The 22165-nt window shown below is 50.2% G+C and overlaps 3 protein-coding genes and 1 long non-coding RNA gene across 4 annotated transcripts; 3 read left to right on the top strand and 1 right to left on the bottom strand.

Moving 5' to 3' along the window:
- Positions 1-1192: 1192 nt before the first annotated feature.
- Positions 1193-4290, top strand: LOC124660158 (pentatricopeptide repeat-containing protein At1g03540-like). Its single transcript, XM_047197958.1, has 2 exons — positions 1193-3615; positions 4227-4290. Exon 1 carries the CDS (start codon positions 1193-1195, stop codon positions 3041-3043), a length of 1851 nt encoding a protein of 616 aa, XP_047053914.1. The 3' UTR covers positions 3044-3615; positions 4227-4290.
- A 1-nt stretch (position 4291) lies between these two features.
- LOC124683922 lies at positions 4292-6385 on the top strand. The gene is made up of 4 exons (XR_006996862.1): positions 4292-4378; positions 4712-5143; positions 5449-6217; positions 6300-6385. It is a non-coding gene; the product is annotated as an uncharacterized LOC124683922 (long non-coding RNA).
- Positions 6386-9404: 3019 nt separating this feature from the next.
- Positions 9405-11120, top strand: LOC124660150 (protein IQ-DOMAIN 33-like). The gene is made up of 6 exons (XM_047197946.1): positions 9405-9482; positions 9568-9894; positions 9971-10207; positions 10283-10396; positions 10509-10922; positions 11019-11120. The coding sequence occupies exons 1-6, from the start codon at positions 9405-9407 to the stop codon at positions 11118-11120; spliced, it is 1272 nt and encodes a 423-aa protein (XP_047053902.1).
- A 179-nt stretch (positions 11121-11299) lies between these two features.
- Positions 11300-15841, bottom strand: LOC124683921 (65-kDa microtubule-associated protein 1-like). Its single transcript, XM_047218338.1, has 10 exons — positions 15784-15841; positions 14491-14576; positions 14169-14378; positions 13682-13939; positions 13112-13327; positions 12850-13005; positions 12442-12753; positions 12176-12263; positions 11885-12033; positions 11300-11788 (listed from the first exon to the last, which is right to left on the bottom strand). Exons 2-10 carry the CDS (start codon positions 14560-14562, stop codon positions 11510-11512), a joined length of 1740 nt encoding a protein of 579 aa, XP_047074294.1. The 5' UTR covers positions 14563-14576; positions 15784-15841; the 3' UTR covers positions 11300-11509.
- Between the last annotated feature and the right edge of the window lie 6324 nt (positions 15842-22165).

Raw genomic sequence — 22165 nt, 5'->3', positions numbered from 1 at the left:
TGATCCTATGATCCTACCTAATGGAGAGATCCTATACAAGTCTCCCCCTGATTGTACATAATGTAATGTAAATTGTCCAGATATGTGTCTCCATGCACTGGAGATTAACAGTTTCGATTAAATTGCCTTTCCAAACAGCAAAATAAAATTGATAGCTAACAGCCTAGTTAAGGAGCAGATAGAGATGAACCTGACCTTAATCTTCATGTTTTTCGATCCGCTATATCAGCCATGCAAGCGAAGGAGCAACAGCAGCGCGAGACCACCGATGAAGATCGGGGCAGCCACCAGGTCCCTCTCACTGGTATCAACATCATTAACGATTACCAGGGCAGTCAGCTCATCTTGCGCCGCCCGTAATCTCAGGTACGCGCTGGCATGAAGGCGCGGCGCCGCCAGACATGCTGCCCTCGCCGCGACGCAGCCCCACATAGACCTGCTGCCATCGCAAAACGCGTCGAGCACCGGCGAACGCGTGATGTGCCCTCAGTGCACCAGCGCGAGAGCACCAAGGCTGCGAGCGGCGGCCGTCAGGAGGCCGTCAAGGAAGCCAATTGCCTGGGCACTGCGCCGCACGAGAAAACGCATCGGCCGGGCTGGTTGGTCCCTCGCCGGATCGAGGCCCGCGGCGGCGGAGAAATAACGCGTGCGTGCTCTTCTCAGGATAGTTCGCCAGGAGCGGGTCGTGCCTGCTGTCGTGCAGAAGGTTTCTGTTTTTCTCGTCCCTGGTTTTTTTCACGTTGCTGGACGAGGGACAAGTTTTTTCAGCCGTTTTTTACGTTGCGGGAAGGAGACGACGTACGACGTACCAGTCCAATCCAGATTTATAATAGTAAAGATAGTTTGTTTTCAGGAAACCACGTTTGTTTAGTCATGTAACTTGATTTCTATTAATAAAATATGTGGTTGCTCTAAAAAAAAGATGTACGCGTGTACATCGTCTTGGCATTGCGGTTTAAGTTGAAATTATAAAAACTGTTTTCAGTATTTACAGATTTTTGGTTTCATATTTTTTAAAACTTTATTTTGTAATTGCTGAAAAGAGCATGAATATCTCTACCACACTGTTCCCATATCAGTCGGCGATGAAATTTAAGTCTTGCGCATCGCTTTCCTCCGCGGAAACGAACACTAGACGGGACGTCGCGCCACTGCCACTCCCCGGCGCCGGCGGCTGGAGCGCCGCCCTCCGATGCCCCCGCCGAGGACCAGCTTCACGGCGCCTCACCACCAAGTCATCCGCCTCCTCGACTCCCACGACCTCCCCGCCGCGGCGCGCCTGGCGGCCGCGCACCCCTCGTCCCCCGTCTCCCTCGCCGCCGTCCTGCTCCGCCACCCGCCGCCCCGCCTCGGATACTGCCTCCACGCCCGCGCCGCGCGCGCGGGCGTCCTCGCCGACCGCTACGTCGCCAACGCCCTCCTCGCCTTCTACCTCCGCCTCCCGCGCCACCTCCCGCACGCGCTCAGGGCGTTCGACGACCTGCCTCGCCGCGACGTCGTCGCGCACTCCTCCATCCTCGCCGCGTTCCTGCGCGCGGGGCTTCCCCGGCGCGCGCTCCACTCCCTCAGGTCCATGGTCGCCGGCGCGGACGGCGTCTCCCCCAGCGCCCACGCGTTCTCGGCCGCCGTCAAGGCCTGCGCCATGCTCCGCGACCGCAACGCGGGCGCCTGCCTCCACGGGAGCATCCTTGTCCGGGGATTCAGCGACGACGACATCGTGCTGAGCGCGCTAGTGGACATGTATGGCCACACCCTCTCACCAGGAGACGCGCGGAAGGCGTTCGAGGAAATGCGCGCCCCGGACGGGATATGCTACACCTCACTGATATCAGCGTTCGTGCGGAACGATTGGTTCGAGGAGGCCGTGAGGTGGTTCCGGACTATGGTCATGACGCGTGGGGTCGAGCCGGATGGCTGCACGTTTGGTTCGATGATGACGGCGCTGGGGAACCTGAGGAGAATCAGTCAAGGCCGCGAGGCGCATGCCCAGGTAGTCACCCGTGGCCTATGTGGTAATAATGTGATCGTGGAGAGCAGCACGCTGGACATGTACGCCAAGTGCCGGATGATGCCGGAGGCGCGCAAGGTGTTTGACAGGATGCAGGTCAGGAATGCGGTTTCATGGTGTGCGTTGCTCGGTGGGTACTGCCAGAACGCGGAGTACCAGAAGGTTCTCGCGCTATTTCGGCAGATGGATAAGGAGTACGATGACTTGTATAGTTTGGGGACTGTTCTGAGGGCATGTGCTGGTCTATCTTCTGTGAAGCCGGGAAAAGAGATCCATTGCCGGTTTCTGAGGAACGGTGGCTGGAGAGACGTGGTTGTTGAGTCCGCACTTGTAGACCTATATGCAAAATGTGGCGCTCTAGACTACGCTTACAGAATCTTCGAGGCGAGCAGTGTCCGTAATACGATTACTTGGAATGCCATGATTTGCGGCTTCGCTCAGAATGGCCATGCCGAGGGAGCGATCAATCTGTTCAATCGGATGGTCAGGGAAGGAGCCAGGCCTGACTACATCAGTTTCATTGGTGTTCTTTTTGCATGTAGTCATACTGGAATGGTTGAACAAGGACGGAACTACTTCAACTCTATGAGCAAGGACTATGGCATTGCCCCTGGAATCGAACACTACAATTGCATTGTTGATCTTCTCAGCAGAGTAGAACTGCTGGAAGAGGCTGAAGATCTGATAAATAAGTCACCCTTCAGAGATGATTCCTCCTTGTGGGCAGCAATCCTTGGCGCTTCTGCCACACATTCTAACCCAGATGTAGCAGAAAGGGTTGCCAAGAAAATGATGGAGCTAGAGCCTCAGTACCACTTGAGCTACGTTCTTCTTGAAAATGTGTACAGAACAGTTGGACGGTGGGAAGATGCTTCAGAGATAAGGAAGTTGATGCAATCAAGAAAGGTGAAAAAGGAACCCGGGACGAGCTGGATTGATGTAAACAGAAGTAAATTACATGTATGGAATGGTAAAGGCGCACCTTCAGAACTTGTTGCCTCTGAGGACATCATCACAGATGACAGAAGCCCATAACATTGTTATGTGTTTTTGGTTTGTTGGCGATGATGTCCTCTGATTGGTGCTCATGAGTCATTCTGAGCCAGATTTTGGGATGAATTTAAGCAGTGTTCCCAAAAGGCTCTACTTGCAGGGGTGAAAATTGACACCAGGTGGCATCTTACAAAGTCCAGCCTGTAAATTGATTGAAATCGTGAATAATTTGCTCAGCGAATATAGTCTTGTGTGCTTGGCGGCATATGGTTTTTATGAGTGCAGTGCCAGAGACTTGTTAGAAAGGCCAGGCTTGGATGTATGGGTTGGCCTCAGCCAGCATGAACACAAAAGTGGAACTGTCAGGCAAGCTGTCCACATGTTGGCCACTTTTTCTCCCCTGATATCTGCTTACAGAGATGAAATGCTTGCTTCCAGTACTTGCGGATAGCATAGTTAGTAGCATTTAACCTGTTATTAATCCAGCTGCAAAGGCTTTTGGGATTGCTTTGTGTACTTTCTTCAGAGGCATCTGTGTGTCTTGAGCTTGAATTCATCTTCGACATGCATGACATATACAATAATCTCAAATCAGCTTCTGCGTTTTACGCTTGGTTTGAACGCAATCTTGTTTTTTGATATTGCAACTTTTTTCGATATAGTTTGTTGTTCATTGACAGGCTCCTTTTGGTGATATTGTGAAATAGTAGCCAGTGTTTGCTAGTATTCATGGTACTGAAGTGAAGTGAATACTATTGTTGGTCATAGCAAATAACAATGATTAACGCATGTACATAATATCAAGGTTGTATTGTCTGGCAGTTCAAAAAACAAAAGGTTGTATTGTTTGGCATCACAACTCTCTTCCATGACACAAAGAAAATGTTAAGGTTTAGCCTTAGATCACACAATTTGGTGAACTTCTAATACAACTGACATGTGTTTGACAGTTTGAGAAAGAAAGCTTAATAATACTTAAGAATGACATGAATTGAAGCATATGGACATATGCTAATGCACAAGTTCTTGATCGATGTGTTTTTACTTCTCGATTTTTGCACTTAATTCTAGTGATATAGATGGATTCAGATAATGCCTGCTGGCTGAATTTCTTAGGATTCTAATAGAACTTGTCTGAACCAGAGATGAAAGAAGTGATGTTTAGCTCATTGTCATCAAGAATATTTGTTTTGTTTTGTTTTTGCTTAATTTCCCCATCTTCCAGGCTCTCTAGCACGATGAGCTCTGTGGAGCTTGACCTGATCACATCACTTGTGTATATGACAGAGAACATGATCTATGCTAGGAGAGAGAACTCTTACCCTGCGGCCAGTCGCAACTGGTGTAGCAGAAATATTGAATAAGTGGAGCTTATTGGTAAGTACTAATATGATGATTGATGACCTTACCTACTTCATTTGCATAATTAATCTTCTGTAGCATGGATATGTCAGATGTACTTTTATTAGACGGAATATGTCAGGTGTACTAGAAGGTACAACTCAGGGACATACATGGCCTACCTATGTCTATGCTTTGTCTTAGGTTTAGTCCAGGCTCCAGCTGTTAAACTTCTAGTTTTCATAGTAAATCTCTGGCAATCAGAACTTGTGGTTTGCTACAACGAATAGCGAGCTACATCTAGTCCTATGTTTGCCTGCTCATTTAGGTCCTGACTTGATTTTCGCTTGGGTTGCTCCATTTCATCAGCCACCAGTTGGTGCTACGTGCTGGATTCAACCAGAACCATGGTAAAATTCAGCTGCTCTCACCTTAAAGATGAAGCCGAACTGACAATAACTCCCCGCCCATCCAGTGCCTAAAATTTCTGAACAGAACAAGAAAGTTCTACTGTTGGTATATTTCGACCTGAGTCTGCTGATTTGGACTTGTGCCTCAATTGGGTCGAGTTGACTATGGCAAACCGAGACCGGTGCTGCAGTATTCAGGCCATGGGCACAGGGCAGTGGAGTTGAGACTTCAGAGTTGAGAGCTCTGTCCTGAGCTTAATTTCTCCATCTTCCGGGCTCTCTAGCGCTCTGAGCTCTGCAGAGCTTGACCTGATCACATCAATCGTGTATATGACAGAGGACGATGCTCTATGCTAGGAGAGAGAACTCTTACCCTGCGTCGCCCTTATTGGTAAGTACTCATTTGCATAATTAATCTTCTGTAGCATGCATGTACTTTTCTGTAGACGGAATATGTCATATGTACTAGAAGGGACAACTGAGAGATATACATGGCCTACCTATGTCGATGCTTCATCTTAGGTTTAGTCCAGGCCTCTAGCTGTTAAATGTGCACTCCTAGTTTTTGTAGTAAATCTGTTGCAAACATAGCTTCTTGTTTGCTATAACGGCTTGCTAGCTACATCCAGTACTATGTTTGCCTGCTCATTTACGTCCTGACTTCATTTCTGCTTGGGTTTCTCCATTTTTCATCAGGAATCAGCCTGGGTGCTGGATCCAAGCAGAAGCATGGTAAAATTTCAGCTTCTCTCGCCTTTCGGATGAAGCCGAAACCGATGAGAACTCCCCGCACATCCAGTTCCTACAATTCCATAACAGATCAAGAAAGTTCCAGCGTTAGTACATTTCAACGTGAGGCTGTGCCGATTTGGACTTGTGCCTCAACTGGCTCCGGTTGATTCTGGGAAACGGAGACCGATGCTGCAGTGTTCCTGCCATAGGCACAGGAAACCTGATCTATGAGTGGGTTGCTCCATTTCATCAGCCACCAGCTGGTGCTACATGCTGGGTTCAGCCAGAAGCATGGTAAAATTTCAGCTGCTCTCACCTTAAAGATGAAGCCAAACCGACAGAGAACTCCCCGCCCATCCAGTGCCTACAATTTCTGAACAGATCAAGAATGTTCTACCATCAGTACATTTCGAACTGAGTTGCCGATTGGACTTGCCTCAACTAGGTTGAGTTGACCTTGGGAAGCGGAGACTGGTACTGCAGCGTTCAGGCCATGGGCACAGAACAGTAGAGTTGGGACGTCAGAGTTGAGAGCTTGGTCGTGAGCTTAATTTTTCAATCTTCCAGGCTCTCTAGCACTATGAGCTCTGCGGAGCTTGACCTGATTGCATCACTCGTGTATATGACAGATAGGAGGACGATGCTCTATGCTAGGAGAGAGAACTCTTACCCTGCGTCACCTGTGACCTATCGCGACTGGTGTAGCACAAACATTGAATAAGTGGGGCTATTGGTAAGTACTAATATGATGATTTGATGACCCTACCTCATTTTCATAATTAAATCCTCTGTAGTATGCATGTACTTTTCTGTAGATGGAATAAGTCAGATGTACTAGAAGGGACAACTAAGAGACATACATGGCCCTACCTATGTCGATGGTTCATCATCTTAGGTTTAGTCCAGGCCTCTGGCTGTTAGACGTGCACTCCTCTAGTTTTTCAAGTAAATCTCTGGCAATCATAACTTCTTGTTTACTATAACGGCTAGTTAGCTACATCCAGTCATGTGTTTGCCTGCTCATTTACGTCCTGACTTCATTTCTGCTTGGTTTTCTCCATTTCATCAGCTTGGGTGCTGGATCCAGCCAGAATGGTAAAATTTCAGTTGCTCTGGCCTTTCGGATGAAGCCAAAACCGATGAGAACTCCCCGCACATCCAGTGCCTACAATTCCATAACAGATCAAGAAAGTTGTAGCGTCAGTACATCTCAACGTGAGGCTGTGCCGATTTGGACTTGTGCCGATACTGTCTCGAATTGACTCTGGGAAACGGAGACCGATGCTACAGTGTTCATGCCATGGGCACAGGAGAGTGGAGTTGAGACTCCAGAGTTATGAGAGTCTGGTCCTGGGCTGGGCTCTGAGATACTGTCGGCAGGCACCAGGCAGGTACAGACTACAGAACCTAGTGAGATCTGCAGCATGATGGAGTTGAGATTTCAGCTCAGTTGAGAGTGAGCTAGAGTGACTGACAGCGAGGAATATACCTGCCCGTGGTAGCAAGCAAAGGCCAAGATTAGGTTTGGATGAGGCGAGCATGCCATGTGCCGATCCAGTTAAAAAGTGTGAACCTTTATTTCCGGACCCATCCGACATTCTTTCCTGGTAATTTTCTTCTCAGAACGCTAAGCTCACTCGCGGCTGCAACCCCCTGCCGACAGATTTGTGCACCTGAACCGTGTACGAGCATCACTGGTGCAGAAGTCGACCGAGGTGGTTCGACTGTCTGTTCTGTACTTCCCTGATCATAAATCGACTGATAGTGGCAGTCAGTCGATGCGAACGGAGGTGATGGATGATTGTCTAGTTACTGGTTTCCTACTCTTAACATCTGGATGGCTGTGTTAACTGTTAAGTATATATATTGCATGTGTATTATTTCCTGTAGCCCTCCTTCCATGTATAGATGGGGTGTGGTTCCATGTATAGATGAGGTGTGGCTATCTCTGTACCTATATATATATATATATGCGTGCATATGCACCTGATCAATACATCATGAGTTGCATCCTAATCTACGTGGTATCAGCCTTCCTTCGATCCTAACCCTAGCTGACCGCCGCCTCTTCTCCCCCCAGCCTGCCGCTGCCTCTTCTTCCTCCTAGTTGTGCCGTAGCCCTTCCCCAGCCGCGCCGCCATGTCCTCCAACTCCAGCAACCCCTTTCGCCTCCTCTGCTTCCGATTCCTCCACCCCTAACCTAGCCCATCCCCATCTTCGACCACGTTCCCATCAAGCTCTCCCACGGCGAGGCCAACTATCACGCCTGGAAGACGTACTTCTACCTCCTCTTCCACGAGTATCATCTCTGCGACCACGTCGACAGCACCACCGACCTCCTCACCATGCACCGCGACCACGAGCATCATCGGTGCAGAAGTCGACAAAGGTGGTTCGACTGTCAGTTCTGTAATTCCATGATCATAAATCAACTGATAGTTGCAGTCAGTCAATGCGAACGGAGGTGGGGTTTCCAACTCTTAACATCTGGATGGCCGTATTAACAAGTGTTGGGGTCGATTGACCCCAGCGAAATTTTGCAAACAGATGGATGAAACAATGTTGTTGAAGATATCATTCTTGGTACTTTCATCTTGTTAAAAATAAAAAGTAGTGTTGTCTCTACATGTCCAAATAGATAGAACATAGAGCTGAAACACCAATGCCCATTCTAGCCTTATCATTCTTATCAGCACCATTTAACCAATTCCAAAGCACATTGGTAATGTTAGTTAGAGGTGTGATGTTGTAGTTATCATACACAATACGCCATACAATACGAGCGAAAGGGCAACTAAGAAGCAAATGCTCAATGGTCTCCTCAGAGTCACAAAAAACATTTCTTTTACAGCCTTGCCAATTTATTTTAGCAACAAAAAAAATTGTACTCCCTTCAATCCGTAATAAGTGTTAAGAATTTTGTAATGAGTTAGAACAATTTTTATACTAAGTTTTCAACATTTATTATGAATGTGGGTTAAGTAACACCTTGTACACGGACTTAACAGTAAAATGACCCGTGGTCGTGGACTCGTTGTCATGATCCATGTATAACCATCAGGTTCGTTAGAAAGATTGACCCCAATTTAGTCCTTAGCATAAATGCAACCATAGAGTCCACATATTACCTCCTACGAAGCTAGACGCATCACTGAAACGCGAAGGTTAGACGGGGAGGGTTTTATTCCATCTTCAGGGAGTCGCCATCGCCACGCATTTCTGATTAGGATACAAACCCTAAACGAACCAAGGAAATCAAAACAACCAAAAATAGATCCCTCCCGCCGACAAGGACCGGGATCCACCACACCTTCTTAGATCCAATGCCACCGGAGACGAGGTAGGTTGGTGGCTGCGCCGGCGGGAGGCAGGGGAACCCTAGTTGCCGACATCCTTATATTGCACAATAATGTATAGCGATGCATACTGATGATCTAGGATGCAAGCTGATCTGTGACCGTAGCGGAACCCCGTTTCTTTTGGTAACCTCTTCCTTCCCGAGTTAATTAGATCAACATTTTTAGAACAAGGGGAGAGCATTGTGGAGCAAGACGCTCTCGGCTCCAGCTCTAAAGCCTCGGCCTCCTCTGCCAGACCCAAAAGAAACCCAACACATGGGTCCGTCGATGGCCATCATCAAGGCCACCGCACCGCGGCGTGTGCTCCCCCTCGTCTTCCCCACGGATCCGCCAATCAAATGCCCGCGCCTTTACACAAAGCTGCACCGGACCAAAGCACGCAGCAGAGAGAGAGCTTTGCCTGTTTTGGATTTACCCCAACTGCTCAGCTCAGTCCACGGCCGCTGTCGCAGTCTCGCTATAAGGGGACGGCCACAGCTCAGCTCACGCGCCGTCCTGTGGATCAGCCGGTGAGCGTGTGACGACCTTGTCAGTGTGACGCGGCGTGCCACGCTGCAAGAGATGGGCCTCGCCGGCGGCATTGTCCGGAGGGTCCTCTCCAAGAGCCCCTGTAGCTCGGGCGGCGGCGCCGCCCACGGCGTGAGTGCATTCTCGGCAGCAGCTTCTGGGGTTTGCATTTCCTGAAATGACAACAATGGCGTTGCACGCGAACAATTTCTTGCAGGAAAGGAGCCCTGGAGACCGCAAGAGGAGGTGGAGCTCTCTCCGGCTGTACCTCTGCGGCGACGAGGCCGGCGCGGCGGCCGTCGACCAGGAGGAGGACGACGACGACGATGACGGGACGGTTGTCTCCGCCGGAAGCTTCGAGACTTGCCCGATGACTCGAGCTCCGGTGGCAGATCAGCACGTCGGTGTCGGTGCGGACAGCAGCAATCCTGAAGAGCCTCGGCATCGGATTGTGGGACACGCCGTGGAGGACGGCGTGTCGACGAGGCCTGTCGGCGAGGAGGAGGCGGCGAGGCTGATCCAGTCTGCGTTCAGGAGATTCATGGTGCGTTCCTGAATAAACTGTGCACTCATAGCACGAACTGCGTCGAGCTGCTCATCGTTTTGCCACTTGTCGGCAGGCAAGGAGGCGGCTGTTGCAGGAGGTGCTGAGAAGGAGCTCGGGGCAGGAGGGCTGCTACGCTGAAGAGGAGCCCGCGACCCCCGCCTCGGCGTCCATTGCGGCGTCGGTGGAGGTCCAGGTAGGGGAGTCCCTCAGCAACCTCCGGCTGAGCGACGACGGCGGCGCGTCGCCGACGCCGTCGGCGCAGCACCGGGCCAGCCAGAAGTCGCGGCCACCGCAGGTCTTCAGAGCCAAGGTACCGCACAACTGCTGTTTGTCGCAACACAGATCAAGTTCAGCGTGGTGACACTTGGTTTGTTGATCGTTGCAGGAGGAGTGGGACGACAGCACGCTGAGCTCCAACGTGCTGCGGATGAGGATCCAGAGCAGGATGGAGGCCACCACGCGGCGGGAGCGAGCCCTCGCGTACGCCTTCTCCCAGCAGGTACGCACATTGCACTGGCGGAGCTCTGAATTATCAGGCGACGGCCGACTGGTGTAAATTTCAGTTTCATAGCCTAGTGGTGATCTGTGTCCTACGTCTTGGTCGCAACTAGCTGAGGAGCGGCGGCGGCACGAAGAAGCGGTCGTCGCGGTCGGAGCAGGGGGACTTCAACGTGGGGTGGAGCTGGCTGGAGCGGTGGATGGCGACGCGGCAGGCCGAGCCAGGCGCCGACGACTCTGCGAGCAAGAACGCGACGGACGCCGGGTCGGCGGTGGCCGGGCGGCGGGTTGTGGTGCCGGTGAGGAGGCGGCAGGACGTCGCCGCCGTCGAGGAGAAGGAGAGCTGCGGGTCCAACAGCGTGTCCGCCGCCGTCAGCTTCGACGGCTCCAGCGCCGGCGGCCGGAGCGGTAGCCTGAGCTGCTACAGGCCCGGCAAGAACAACCGGCCCAGGGGTGCCCGGAACCTGCCGCGCCGGAAGGTGGCCGCGGCCGCGTCAGACCACGGTCTCCAAGCGAGATCACACAAGGTAACGATCAAATTCCCTAAATTTACAACCATGATCAGCATTATCCTGTACTGATCCAAGAACTGCGAAACGTTGTGCCATGATCAATCAATCAAGGTGAGCAAGAAGGCGCGGCAGAGAGAGCAGAAGCAGCTGCAGAAGGATCATCAAGCCGAGGCCAATGTGTACGACCCCCGCCAACCTCCAACGGATTACTGAAACCCAGACACTCGACGAATGATGTACAGTACATAGCTTAATCCAAATCTAGATTGCTGTGTGCGCTTGTGTTTCCATGATTTTTCTCTTCTTTCCAGTTGCCTGGTGTTAAAAATTTCGATGATTGCTAGTAAAATGTAAAAGTTACTATGTAGATGCGAAATAAAGTATGCAGATCAGAAAGCAAGGAGATATATGGCACAATCCCAGTTTTCCATAGCATTCGATCTACAACACAAGACGAACATCCATCCAGTCAAACCACGGCGAATCCCGCCACGACTATATCATTCCACTCGCTCCACCCAGCTAAAGCTAAGCTAAGCTCTATAATTTTCCAGCTACTGCACAAATATATTTCTGCCACATTGGCACCGAGAAGCCGTGTGTCAAGTTGAAGAAGCCTGCGAAGCCACATCATCCTTGGCGAGGGAGACATAGTTCACAGGCGCCGACGGCCTGACTGTCTCCCTCCGCCCATCCCGGCTCGCCGACCTACCACCGCTCTGCAGCACCGATAGCCTCCGGTTTGGCGTGCCATTCACCGCGCCGCCGTTCGCCCGAGGCCCAGGCAACTTCTTCGCCGACTGGGGCCGGGCTGGGCTCGGTTTCGAGCCGAACAGCTTCTCCTGCTCGGCAGCTAGCTGGTCGTTTATCTTCTTCTGGTCCTGGAATGGCAGATAGAAAGGTTGAGTATGGGATTTGTGGAGATTATTACCAAAACCAACTATCATACAAGACAAAGGAATGGCATAAAGGAATACCCTCATTCTCCGCTTCTCTTCCTCTTTTTCCTGTCTCAGGATTCTGTACTCATCCAGCATTGCAAGAAGAGCGACACCATCGTAGGTGAACGCTGTGCGGTGCTCTTGTTCCCAAGCCTGGGTCTTCACCACCAGCATGTCAACAATAGCTGCAGCAAACAGTCACCAATGTTCATGAAAAGTTAAATCATGTTAGGAATAGCATTGACTTCCCATCGACTATCATGGAAGCTACGAGCGCCACATGTAATGTGATACAATTCCCATGGAGAAACAGTTTTGAGAACATACCTGGAATTTTATTAACCAAAAGACGAGCTTTTTCTGCACGTTTAAGGTTCAGATGTGCGCCTCTAGTTGCACTGTATCTGTTATCATCCTGCCAATAAGAGAACATCAATTTAATCGTCCACGGTAAAAAAAAAAAAGTGCTGGATAAACAATGCTAGTTGATTGCAGAATATAATCAGAAGAACAATGCTAAAGGAACACGAAATTCTCCATTTCAGCCATTAAAACCAAGACAGAGAACAGTTAAGGTAACACATTTTGCATACCCGGCTATAGTCTTCAAGCCAGCTCTCTTCTTCACATGCTAACATCCACCTGTCAACCTTCTCCAGTATGTCCTTTCTGCTCAAGGCCTCCTCTTTTGCTTTAAGTATCTGGCTCTCCATATCGGCCAGTAGTTCTGAAGGCTCAAACATACTAGAATCAATAACAGCCAGTATCCTATCTCTTGCAGCACTAGTATCTATTGCAATATGAGCCTGGGCATAGATATCTTCAAGTTCAGTCTGCCTTTTGAATGCAATTTCCTTCATCCTACTGGCTTTTAGCTGATCCAGCCTTTCAACTTCAAGTTGAGCCTGTAGAGTGCAAAAATATGTTAGGACATTGGTGAACAATAGTATGTTACTTCATCAATAAGTCCAACTCACTGAGAGAAGAAAAGAAATCTTAACCTGCTCAATTACATCAAGAGCCAGAGCTCCTGGAGCTGTCACTCTGTCCAATGCTGAGGACATATTGCAAGTGACATGATCAAAAAGTTGTCGTTCCTCCACAGTGGTATCCATTAAGTTCCAAAGGTCAGTTAGCTGGGAAGCTAGAGCTTGAATCTATGAGAACATAGCATTTAATCAGAAATCAAATCGGATCATGTAAACATATCAAAGACACCTAAAAACCAGATATACAATAACAAGAGGCTCACTGTGGATTTACCTTTTCAAGCCTCTTTACTTTTTCTTCTTTAAGTTCAGTCACCATTTTAGACAGCCTAGATAGTGTTTCATCACTAATACTCTTGGAATCAGCACCAACAGAGTCACTGAGGCTAGGGTGAACTTCAGTAACAGTGTTCAAGAAATCCATCCCAAGGACAGAACAAAGGTCATGCACTGAGCTCACCAAGTCGAGAATCTTGTGCAGCCTAGTACTCTGCAATACAGAAGATGAGAACACCATATCAAATCAGGATATTTTACATATTCCAGAGTACATATATTGCAATAACAGCCAGCAGCTATATCAGTAGCCTATTGCTTTGCTCACTAATAATGATACATAACTGTGGTGTTATACATCAAACATCAAGGGGTTGTTGATTATTAAGATTATATATATATAGCCTTGGCATATGAAGAGAACTTGAGAAAAATGCAAATTACATGTGCACTGCTAAACTTATAATTCCTCTAGGCTTTGAGGTTTCGAACCTTGGAACATGAACAGCAAAATAACCGGTTCTTACATTGTGCAAAGCAAACTACAGAATCAATATCCAATACGCACCTTTTCCTTTTGCAGTGCCTGTAGTTCAAAGAGAAATTCATTTAATTTCTTCATTGAAAGATCATCCTCGTCAACATGGGGTGTTTCCAAGTGATCACCAACTTGTAGACTCCCTGCAATTTCACCACGTATTGTTTGAATCTGGAGTTGTACATCAGCAAACTCTTTCACCCTCTTCTCTTTTTTCCTGCAGAGCTGTTCCAAGAATGGTGATGTCGCTGCTAGTTGTTCCTTGATTGTACCAGTTGTCTTGTCAGGCTGTAAATCGGCAGAAAGGAGACATGCACTATATAAGTGGAAGAGATAATTATTTTTTTCTTTTTTGAGGAGAGATATATTATATTCAAGATAAAGGTCTATCAGAAACTCAAAATTCGAAAGCAGAACTATGACAAACTATCAAGTACCAGCTAAGTATACTCGTGTGCATACACAGGAGTTAGGTTGACATGGAATGGATTTGACTTGGCTATTCCCAGATACTTACAATTATGACACCAGAAATAGACAACTCTCCCAGTGAAGAGAGGAGCCTGGTAAGCTCGGATCTAGAGTTGGCTAGTTGTTGAAGGAGATGTGCCCTGGAAGTAGAAGCCTGATCAACCTTTCTCCTATAAACATCTAAGCACTCCTGCTCAAGCTGAAGCAGCATCTTGTCGCGATCATCGTCGGTCTCACCAACCTCATCCCATATCAGCTGAAATAACACCCATCAGTTCAAATGGTGCTTGTACTGCCATTGTTCAAATTAGCTCTACTAAAGCGCAGGAGAAAAACAATGCATATTAAATGGGGGCGGAGCAAAGCACCTGCAGCTTCTGCAGCAAAGATCCGCACGTTGTTTCACCTAACAAAGGATCGTTGTGACCTGCCACTCCCATTGTAGCTCAACAATCTGCAATATGATGAGTTGATCATGCATATAACTAGGTTTCAGGTAAATTTAAGTCAAAACAATCATGATTTAAGACATGTCTACATCATGCACCACAAGGGCGACTCCAACAGGCCGACACATTTAAGCTGTACACATTACAATGCAGACCAATCTGTGTCACAACCAGACAGGATAAAAACCAGTGACAAAAACTAGAGCCTGATTTGTCATGGTATGCTGCAATTTTAGACCACTAGCAAACGAGTAACAATCAGAGTGATGTATGCGGCGAATTTCTAGACTTTTGTCAAGACTAAAATACCAAGAAACATACAGGGTACTTTTTGTGATACTCTGAAAGAAAACTGAATCACTTCGATAGCAAATGTAAACATAAGTTGCTCCTGAAACATAGATAGGCTAGACTAGACCATACTGACTAGAATACCAAGTCCCGCCAGAAGAATTATCGCATCCAACGGGCCGTTTTGATAAACTCAACTGCTGACCCACCCACCCAATGCCTTGGGTCACTTCAACCATACATTTATGAATGTTCAGAAAATCTGAAGCATTCAGATTGTGGACAGTAAATTCCGTTTGACGACAAGATCTGGTACTCCGTACTAGGTTTAATACAGTATAATTCTCCACACATAAAAACAACAACGAGAGCGCACTGGTCTTGTTGCACCCTCCATAATCCTTTCGAACAGGCAGCAGCCCACACCGCCAAAATCACCCGGTTTTGTTAGAACTCCGTAATTCGCCCCCACCCCCAAACAAGAACGTAAATTCCTCAATTTCTTTCATGCGTGTTCTTGCGGAAAGTAATAAACTGTTCTAACGGAGTAATCTTGGATCGAACTTGCAATTTGGTTTATCTAAACCCCCAAAGATCCAATCCAGCCCTTGAGCACTGCGAACACGGAACCAGACGGGCGAGAACCCAACGAGATGTCGCCAACCCAAGCGCCGGCGCAAGAAGGAAAAAAATCAAGAAACCCCACAAAAACCTCGCGGAGCCCGCGGAATCCGGAGGGGGGACCCGGAGGAACCCACCGAGAAGGCCAAGAAACCCGCCCCCAAACCCTACCCCCGGCACCGTGTAACCCGAAGAAGCCTCATTTCGGGCGGAGAAATCGCCGCGGACGCGTCGGGAAACCAGAGAAGCGCCGCGAGAGAGGGGGAGGGGGAGACAATGGCGGCGCAGAGGCCTCCTCACCTTGGGGCCGCCCGGGGTAGGGTTCTTGCTTCCTCCCGCCGGGGAGGCTTGTGCAACCGCGGGCGGGGTGCGCGTGCGGTGACGGCGGCCAGGAGAGAGGCGGAGAGAAGGGCGCAGTCAAAGGGGAGAGTGAGGAGGCGGACGAAGGTTGACAGGGGTGGAGAGAAAACGGCGTGGGTGTGGAAAGGATGGAAGAGTCAAAGAGGGGCGATCAGAAATTCAGAAAAGAAAGCGGGTGAGCTCTAATGGGTTAGAGCATCCCACTCGTTGGCGCTCCCCACACCCAAATCCGGACGAAAGAATTGCTGGATTGGACGAAATTAAGTCGTGGGGAGTACCGTATTTCCAGTCGTCCATCCGGAGTTCGGCGGACATAGTTTAAATTCAAACAAAGCGCCGTCCCGCGCTACAAGTACGGCCAGTTGATCGGCAAAAGGAGCAAAAGGATCGGCCACGGATCGGCGATCGGAGGGAAATTACACGGAGACGGGCTCGTCGGCGGTCCCGGCCGGCACGGCGGTGTCCAACGGACCAGTTTCCTCACACGTCGTGGCCGAAGCGGCTGCGGCAGCCGACGAGGAAGCAGCGGCGGTGGACGTCGAGCGGCCGCGTCGGCCGACGAGGTAGATGGTGAGGAAGCCGAGGTAGGAGCCGGCGGAGACGACGAAGGACTGGCCGGAGTGGCTCGGAGGATGTCCCTGCGGTGGCCCTGGTACCAATTCCTCGTCTCCTCGTCCATCAGTTCCATGTCGCCGCCGTCCATCAGGAACGCCAAGTCTGTGTTCCTCTTCTTCGCCGCCGTCGTCTTCATCAGGGCGATCCGGACGCCTTGGTTGGCGAGCATCTCCCGCCACCTGCCGTCGAACTTGTCGTTCCTCCCGTCGGCGTGCGACCTCAAGTCGGTCCAGCACTTGTCGATCGACGCTCCGCATCCCGTCGGCGGGATTGTCCGTCCGTTTGAGCTCTTTGAGCTTCTTCGGCCGAGTTCGGGCGCCCTTCCGTCGCGCAAGCCGCCGGAGCGTCGGGGTTGTACTTGCTCGGTCTTGCTCTTCGAGAGGGTCGTGCGAGTTTCCTTCCACTTCTCGCCGGTTCTCGAGGCGGGCGTAGACGTTGAGGAACTTGAGCTGCAGGCCGGTGTCGTCCGTGTACATGTCCAAAGCTCGCGCAGCTGGTAAAGAGCACGGTGATACGGGTCAGGTAACGACGATGCACCTCGGTGATGCAGGGTCGACAGAGCATACCTTTTGCTCCAAGTCGTGGCCGCTGATCGGCCGTTTGTGGACCTCCTCATGTATGCCGTGCCATTTGTTGCACGCCGTCTGCATGATCCCCCAATGGGTGGCCATTGCCTTGTCTCCCCGGTACACGTTCATGTTCGTCTTCTTGAAGTAGGGATCGACGAGTTTGCGTTCCTCGTACGCCTGCCTCACTCGAAGCCGCATGTGTCGAACGACCGATTGGCCCCGATTATGCCGTTCGTGGACACGGTCATCCAAGCTTCGGCGAGGCACTCCTCTTCCTTCGGCGTCCATTTGATACGCGGTTCGGCGGGCGGCGAGTCCTTCTTCCTCTTCTTCTTCCCCTTCGACAGGTTGGCGGCGGCTTGAGTTGGCTCTTCTTCTTCCTCGTCTTCTTCTTCGATGGCTTGGCTTCCGTCGGCAACATCCTCCCGATGCTCGTTGCGCGCCGCCACAGCTGTCGTCGCCCTCGTCTCCTCTTGCGTGAAGAACCCCGGGCACGCAGCGGCGGCGGCCATGAAGAACCCCGGGCTCGCAGCGGCGGCCATGGAGCCGGAGGTGATCATCTCGTGGATCTCCTCTTCGTTCGGCGCCGCCGTCGCACCGAACGGGAGCGGCCCTCGTCGCGAGGGCCGGCGAGGTGCCCTCGAACAGGCCGCCGCCGCCGACGTCAAGCTCGGGCGGCGACGGCGTGGACCCGGACGGTTGGACGTAGGCGCCCTCTTGGAACACGGCGGTCGGCGGCGACGCGAGTACAGCCGAAGGGGAGAAGGACGACGGGGAACTGGTTGTACCTTGCGTCGGCCATTGGTCGGGGAACATGCCGCCGCCGCCGCTCATGGCCATGCTGATCATCCTCGCTTGTTCGTCCTGGGCCGCCGCCGCCCTCTTGGCGGCGGCTTTTTTCACCCTCTCCGCCCTGCCGCTTGTTTCCACGTCGCGCCGTTTCTCGTCCGCCGCCCACTCGGCGTTCGACATGCCCGGCGGCTTCGTCTTCTTCGCCCGCGGCTTCCTCGCCGGCGCCTTCGGCGGCATTGTGGTGGACGAGGAGGAGAGTGGTGGTGGACGAGAAGACGCCGCCGGGAACTGGAACTGGAAGACGAGGAGAATGGCCAAATTCGGCGGGAGAGAATGGGGATATGCAAGCAAATTGGAGGGAATGGGGATATGCAAGCAAATTGGAGGGAAAATCGACAGTATTTGGTTTTCCTGCCGCCGACTACGCGGGTCCACACGACGTTTCGCGCCAAAATCTTTCGTCTGGAGTCCCCGAGCGCGCCCCGGGAGACCGGGGATGGCGTGGGCTCGCCGGATGGATGAAGGGCCATATCCGGACGAAAACGAGGAACCGGGGGCGCGACTGGGCCGATTTACGCCGTCCGGATGTAAAAAAGGCTCGCCGGGGGCCTGTTCGGGGGGACGAGTGGAGATGCTCTTACCTCCAGCCGTCTCCCCGACGAGGCCTCCGACACCCCTTTTTTCATCCGGACGGCGTTATTCGGCCTAGCCGCACCCCCGGTTCCTCGTTTTCCTCCGGAAAAGGGCTTAAATCCATCCGCATAGCCCAGGCCATCCCCAGTCTTCCGAGGTGCGCTCGGTGAGTCCGGACAAGAGAAAAGCAGAGACTGGCCCGCTCTATCGGCGAGAAAACACGCGAACTTCACCACTTTCTCGCCGCAAATCCCCCTCCCCTCTCGTAGCTCTCTCGCCGCCGACACCACCCCTCGCAAATCCGCCGGCTAGTTGCCTATATTCCATCGTCCCTCCTCCCACCAGCCTATATTCCGTTGACCTCCTCCCGTCTGCCTATATTCCGCCGTCGGGCTACTCCTCGCGTCCCGCCTCGCGTCGACCACGCCCGTCAGGTGTTCGTCCATTTGCCTGGGCGGACATGGACTCGGACAACAAGGAGGAGCAGCTGTTCGCCGAGCTTTTTGAAGAAGAGATGGCAACCGCCACACAAGAAGAGGAGCACATGTTGATCCTACCTTGCTTGTCAGGTATGTACGCGGAGAAGGCAATTGGTCGACGTGGTGGGTCGGCACCAGGTCGTCGGAAGTGCGAGCCGAGGCAGCGAATGGGGAGCTACTGCATGCTCTACGCCGACTACTTCGCCGACAATCCATTGCACGGTGAGGCTGTTTTTAGGCGTCGTTTCAGGATGAGCCGAAAGCTCTTCCTGGAAATTGTGTATGCCCTTCGAGACTACACTCCTACTTCAGATGCAAGGTGGATTGCACCGGCATGGCAGGGGTTTCCCCCCTCCAAAAGTGCATGGTGGCTATGCGGATGCTGAGATATGGAGCTCCTGGTGATGCTGCCGATGACTATCTTCGGATGGCTGAGTCCACCGCCCTTGATTGTTTCTACTGGTTCTGCGGGGCGGTGATAGCAGTGTTCGGGGACATTTAGTTGAGATCACCCACTGTCGAAGACACTGCCCGGATCCTCGTTGCCAATGAAGCTCGAGGATTTCCGGGGATGCTTGGAAGCATTGACTGCATGCACTGGAAATAGAAAAACTGTATGTTTGCCTGGTAGGGAATGTACAAGGGTCACAAAAAGGTTGCACTATGGTACTTGAGGCAGTGGATCTCTGGATTTGGCACTCCTTCTTTGGTATGCCGGGATCCAACAACGACATCAACGTCTTGCAGTGCTCGTCGATCTTCTCCAAGCTTGTCGAGGGTCATGCTCCCCAGTTAACTTTGTGATCAATGGTCGGCACTACAATAAGGGATACTATCTTGCAGACGGTATCTATCCAAAGTGGGTAACATTTGTGAAGACTATCTCAAGCTCCATCCTCCCGAAGCATGCGAAGTTTTTCAAGGAACAAGAAGGTTGTCGAAAGGACGTCTAGCATGCATTTGGTGTCCTCCGGCAGAGATTTGCTGTAGTTTGGTTCCCAACTATGACTTGGTCCAAAGATCAGATGTGGGAGGTGATGAACTGTTATGTGTGCTTACACAACATGATTATTAAGAATGAGTGAAAGTATCCAGTTCCTCTGAGCGAGCAAGCTGCACCATATGACAGAGAGTGTCCTCTTGCACAGCCTAATCACCAGGTGTCGGCATCGTGGGCTTCGTTCATCGCTATGCGTTAGGAGATTCGAGACTCCTCAATGCATCAACAGCTGCAGGATGATCAGGTGGAGCACATATGGAGGCTTCGAGGCAACACCAAATAGTTTCCATTTTATTTCTTTCAAAACTTGTTAAATTATTTGCTTTCTTTGTTGAACTGTAACATTTATTTGTAAAAATAGGTCAAAATATTGGCCAAAATTTGTCAAATACGCTGAACTGTGAGTTTATTTGTGAAAATAAAGCCAAATACGTCGATCGTCGGGCGCCTAGCTGGGGGGACGGCTGGAATTTCGGTGCTCCCCACGCCAAACTTTCATCCAATCCGGGGGTAATTCAGCCCGGATTTGCCCGTGGGGAGCGCCAAGTGCTCTTACAAGGCGATCTTGCTCAAGAATCTGATTGACAACATCAGGTCTCAAACTTAACCATGTGACTGGTTGCGCGGTGGAAAATATGTATTCTGAAAATCAAGGAAGTATGGGTTTTAGAGATATACCACTCGTGCGCGCCTAGTAGGTTTTTCTATACTAGTGTGTTATAATTAAGTCAAACCTTTCCTATTTCGGTATCTTGATCGATGGTTGTACTATGAAGTATCTCTGCATGATGTTGTAGAGCTCATTGTTGTGATTCCAACGAGTCTGAGATCATTAAATTCGAAGCCCAGATGTGAAAACGACGGTCTTTCTGGTTTGTGGTGTCTGCCTAGCCATATTGGTCCGACCCTAGTCCGGGCCAGGTCCAGTTGAACCTATTTATATTCTCTATATTTCTTGCCGGAATTTGGCCCTGAAATAGCCTTGAGCCAAGACAAGGGGCGGACTGCTGTAGGCAGTTGAAATGGTCTTGCCTAGGCCATCCTGGATGGGCCTACGCGTTTTCTCCCATAACGATTGTATTTCGTGGAGACTATTTATGGGGGTCTTCGTCCCCAACGGTCCCAAAGTTCTAGAGCAGGTTTTTGGCCTCAATTGTTTTCCATCGCGAGCTTTCCTTCTTCCCAATCCCTTCATGATTTTTTCACCTACTTGAGGGTAAAGAGAGAGATGATCTAGATATTCATCTCCACCAATCAAATCATTCTCTTTACGATGTGAACCCTTTAAATCAAGATCTTGGAGAAATTTCGTGTTCTCCTCCTTTGGTATTTCTTTCTTAATCCCTCGAACCTTATGTAGATTTGGTGGATTTTTGGACTGAAAGATTTTCCATTGCATTTGGTGCATAGGTTGGAGCTCTCCACGGTGATTAGTGGAAGTGAAAGTGTGTGAGATAATTATTATTGGGTGCTTGTACCCGGAGCTTGTTCCTCTTGGGCCTTTGGATTCTAGACAACTTGTGACCTTGGTTTACTAGGGGCCTACAATTACGTTGTGAAGATTTCTCACGCTTCAAGCCTTTTGTAGTTGATTACTTGGGAGTCTCCAATTAAGTTATGGAGAAAGCTCCACTTATAAGGGTTTGGCGAATACCTCAAGGATCCCCTAGTGGATTGTGGCATCTTGCATTGTGAAGGAGTGCCAGGAGATTACGATGAGCTATCATAGCGCTTAGAAGGGCATTGTGCTTGCACACCTCTGCAACGAAGATTAGCTTACTTTGGTAAGTGAACTTTAGATACATCGTTGTCTTCGTGTCCCATCGGTTATTCGTATAGTCGGGATATTTACTTATGTACTTTACTTTGTGATAGCTTTCATGCTTAAAATTATATATATTGATATCATATAGTTCCTTGTCTTTCAGTATCAGTTGTTGTTGCACATAGGTGAACCCTAGTTTACATAGGTTTTGTGCTTGACAAATTAAATGCTAGTTTTATTTTACATTTATTAAGCCCATCTCGTAAAAAAATTAAACCGCCCATTCACAGAACCTATGTAAACTTAGGGTTCACTAAGCATGTGCTTAAGTGATATAGATTTATTCGAGAATAACGCCCAAGATGATGGTTGGAGACCCCTCAAAGTGAAAAGGGAGAAGACAAAGTGTCAAAAAAATTAGTTGCTGGGAAAACCATACTCCTCGAAATAGGATTTCACCCCGCTATAT

Source organism: Lolium rigidum, chromosome 1, assembly GCF_022539505.1.
Source record: "Lolium rigidum isolate FL_2022 chromosome 1, APGP_CSIRO_Lrig_0.1, whole genome shotgun sequence".
In the NCBI taxonomy this organism is placed as follows: Eukaryota; Viridiplantae; Streptophyta; class Magnoliopsida; order Poales; family Poaceae; genus Lolium; species Lolium rigidum.
Note: the sequence above shows the minus strand (reverse complement) of the source record. Positions and strands in the feature narration are given on the sequence as shown.

Coding starts and splice junctions, on each gene's coding strand:
- LOC124660158 (XM_047197958.1), top strand. CDS start 1,193: ATGCCCCCGCCGAGGACCAGCTTCACGGCGCCTCACCACCAAGTCATC.
- LOC124660150 (XM_047197946.1), top strand. CDS start 9,405: ATGGGCCTCGCCGGCGGCATTGTCCGGAGGGTCCTCTCCAAGAGCCCC. Junction 10,397..10,508: donor CGTACGCCTTCTCCCAGCAG/GTACGCACATTG, acceptor GGTCGCAACTAG/CTGAGGAGCGGCGGCGGCAC. Junction 10,923..11,018: donor TCCAAGCGAGATCACACAAG/GTAACGATCAAA, acceptor CAATCAATCAAG/GTGAGCAAGAAGGCGCGGCA.
- LOC124683921 (XM_047218338.1), bottom strand. CDS start 14,562: ATGGGAGTGGCAGGTCACAACGATCCTTTGTTAGGTGAAACAACGTGC. Junction 13,940..14,168: donor CTATTTCTGGTGTCATAATT/GTAAGTATCTGG, acceptor GCCGATTTACAG/CCTGACAAGACAACTGGTAC. Junction 12,754..12,849: donor CTCTTGATGTAATTGAGCAG/GTTAAGATTTCT, acceptor TGCACTCTACAG/GCTCAACTTGAAGTTGAAAG.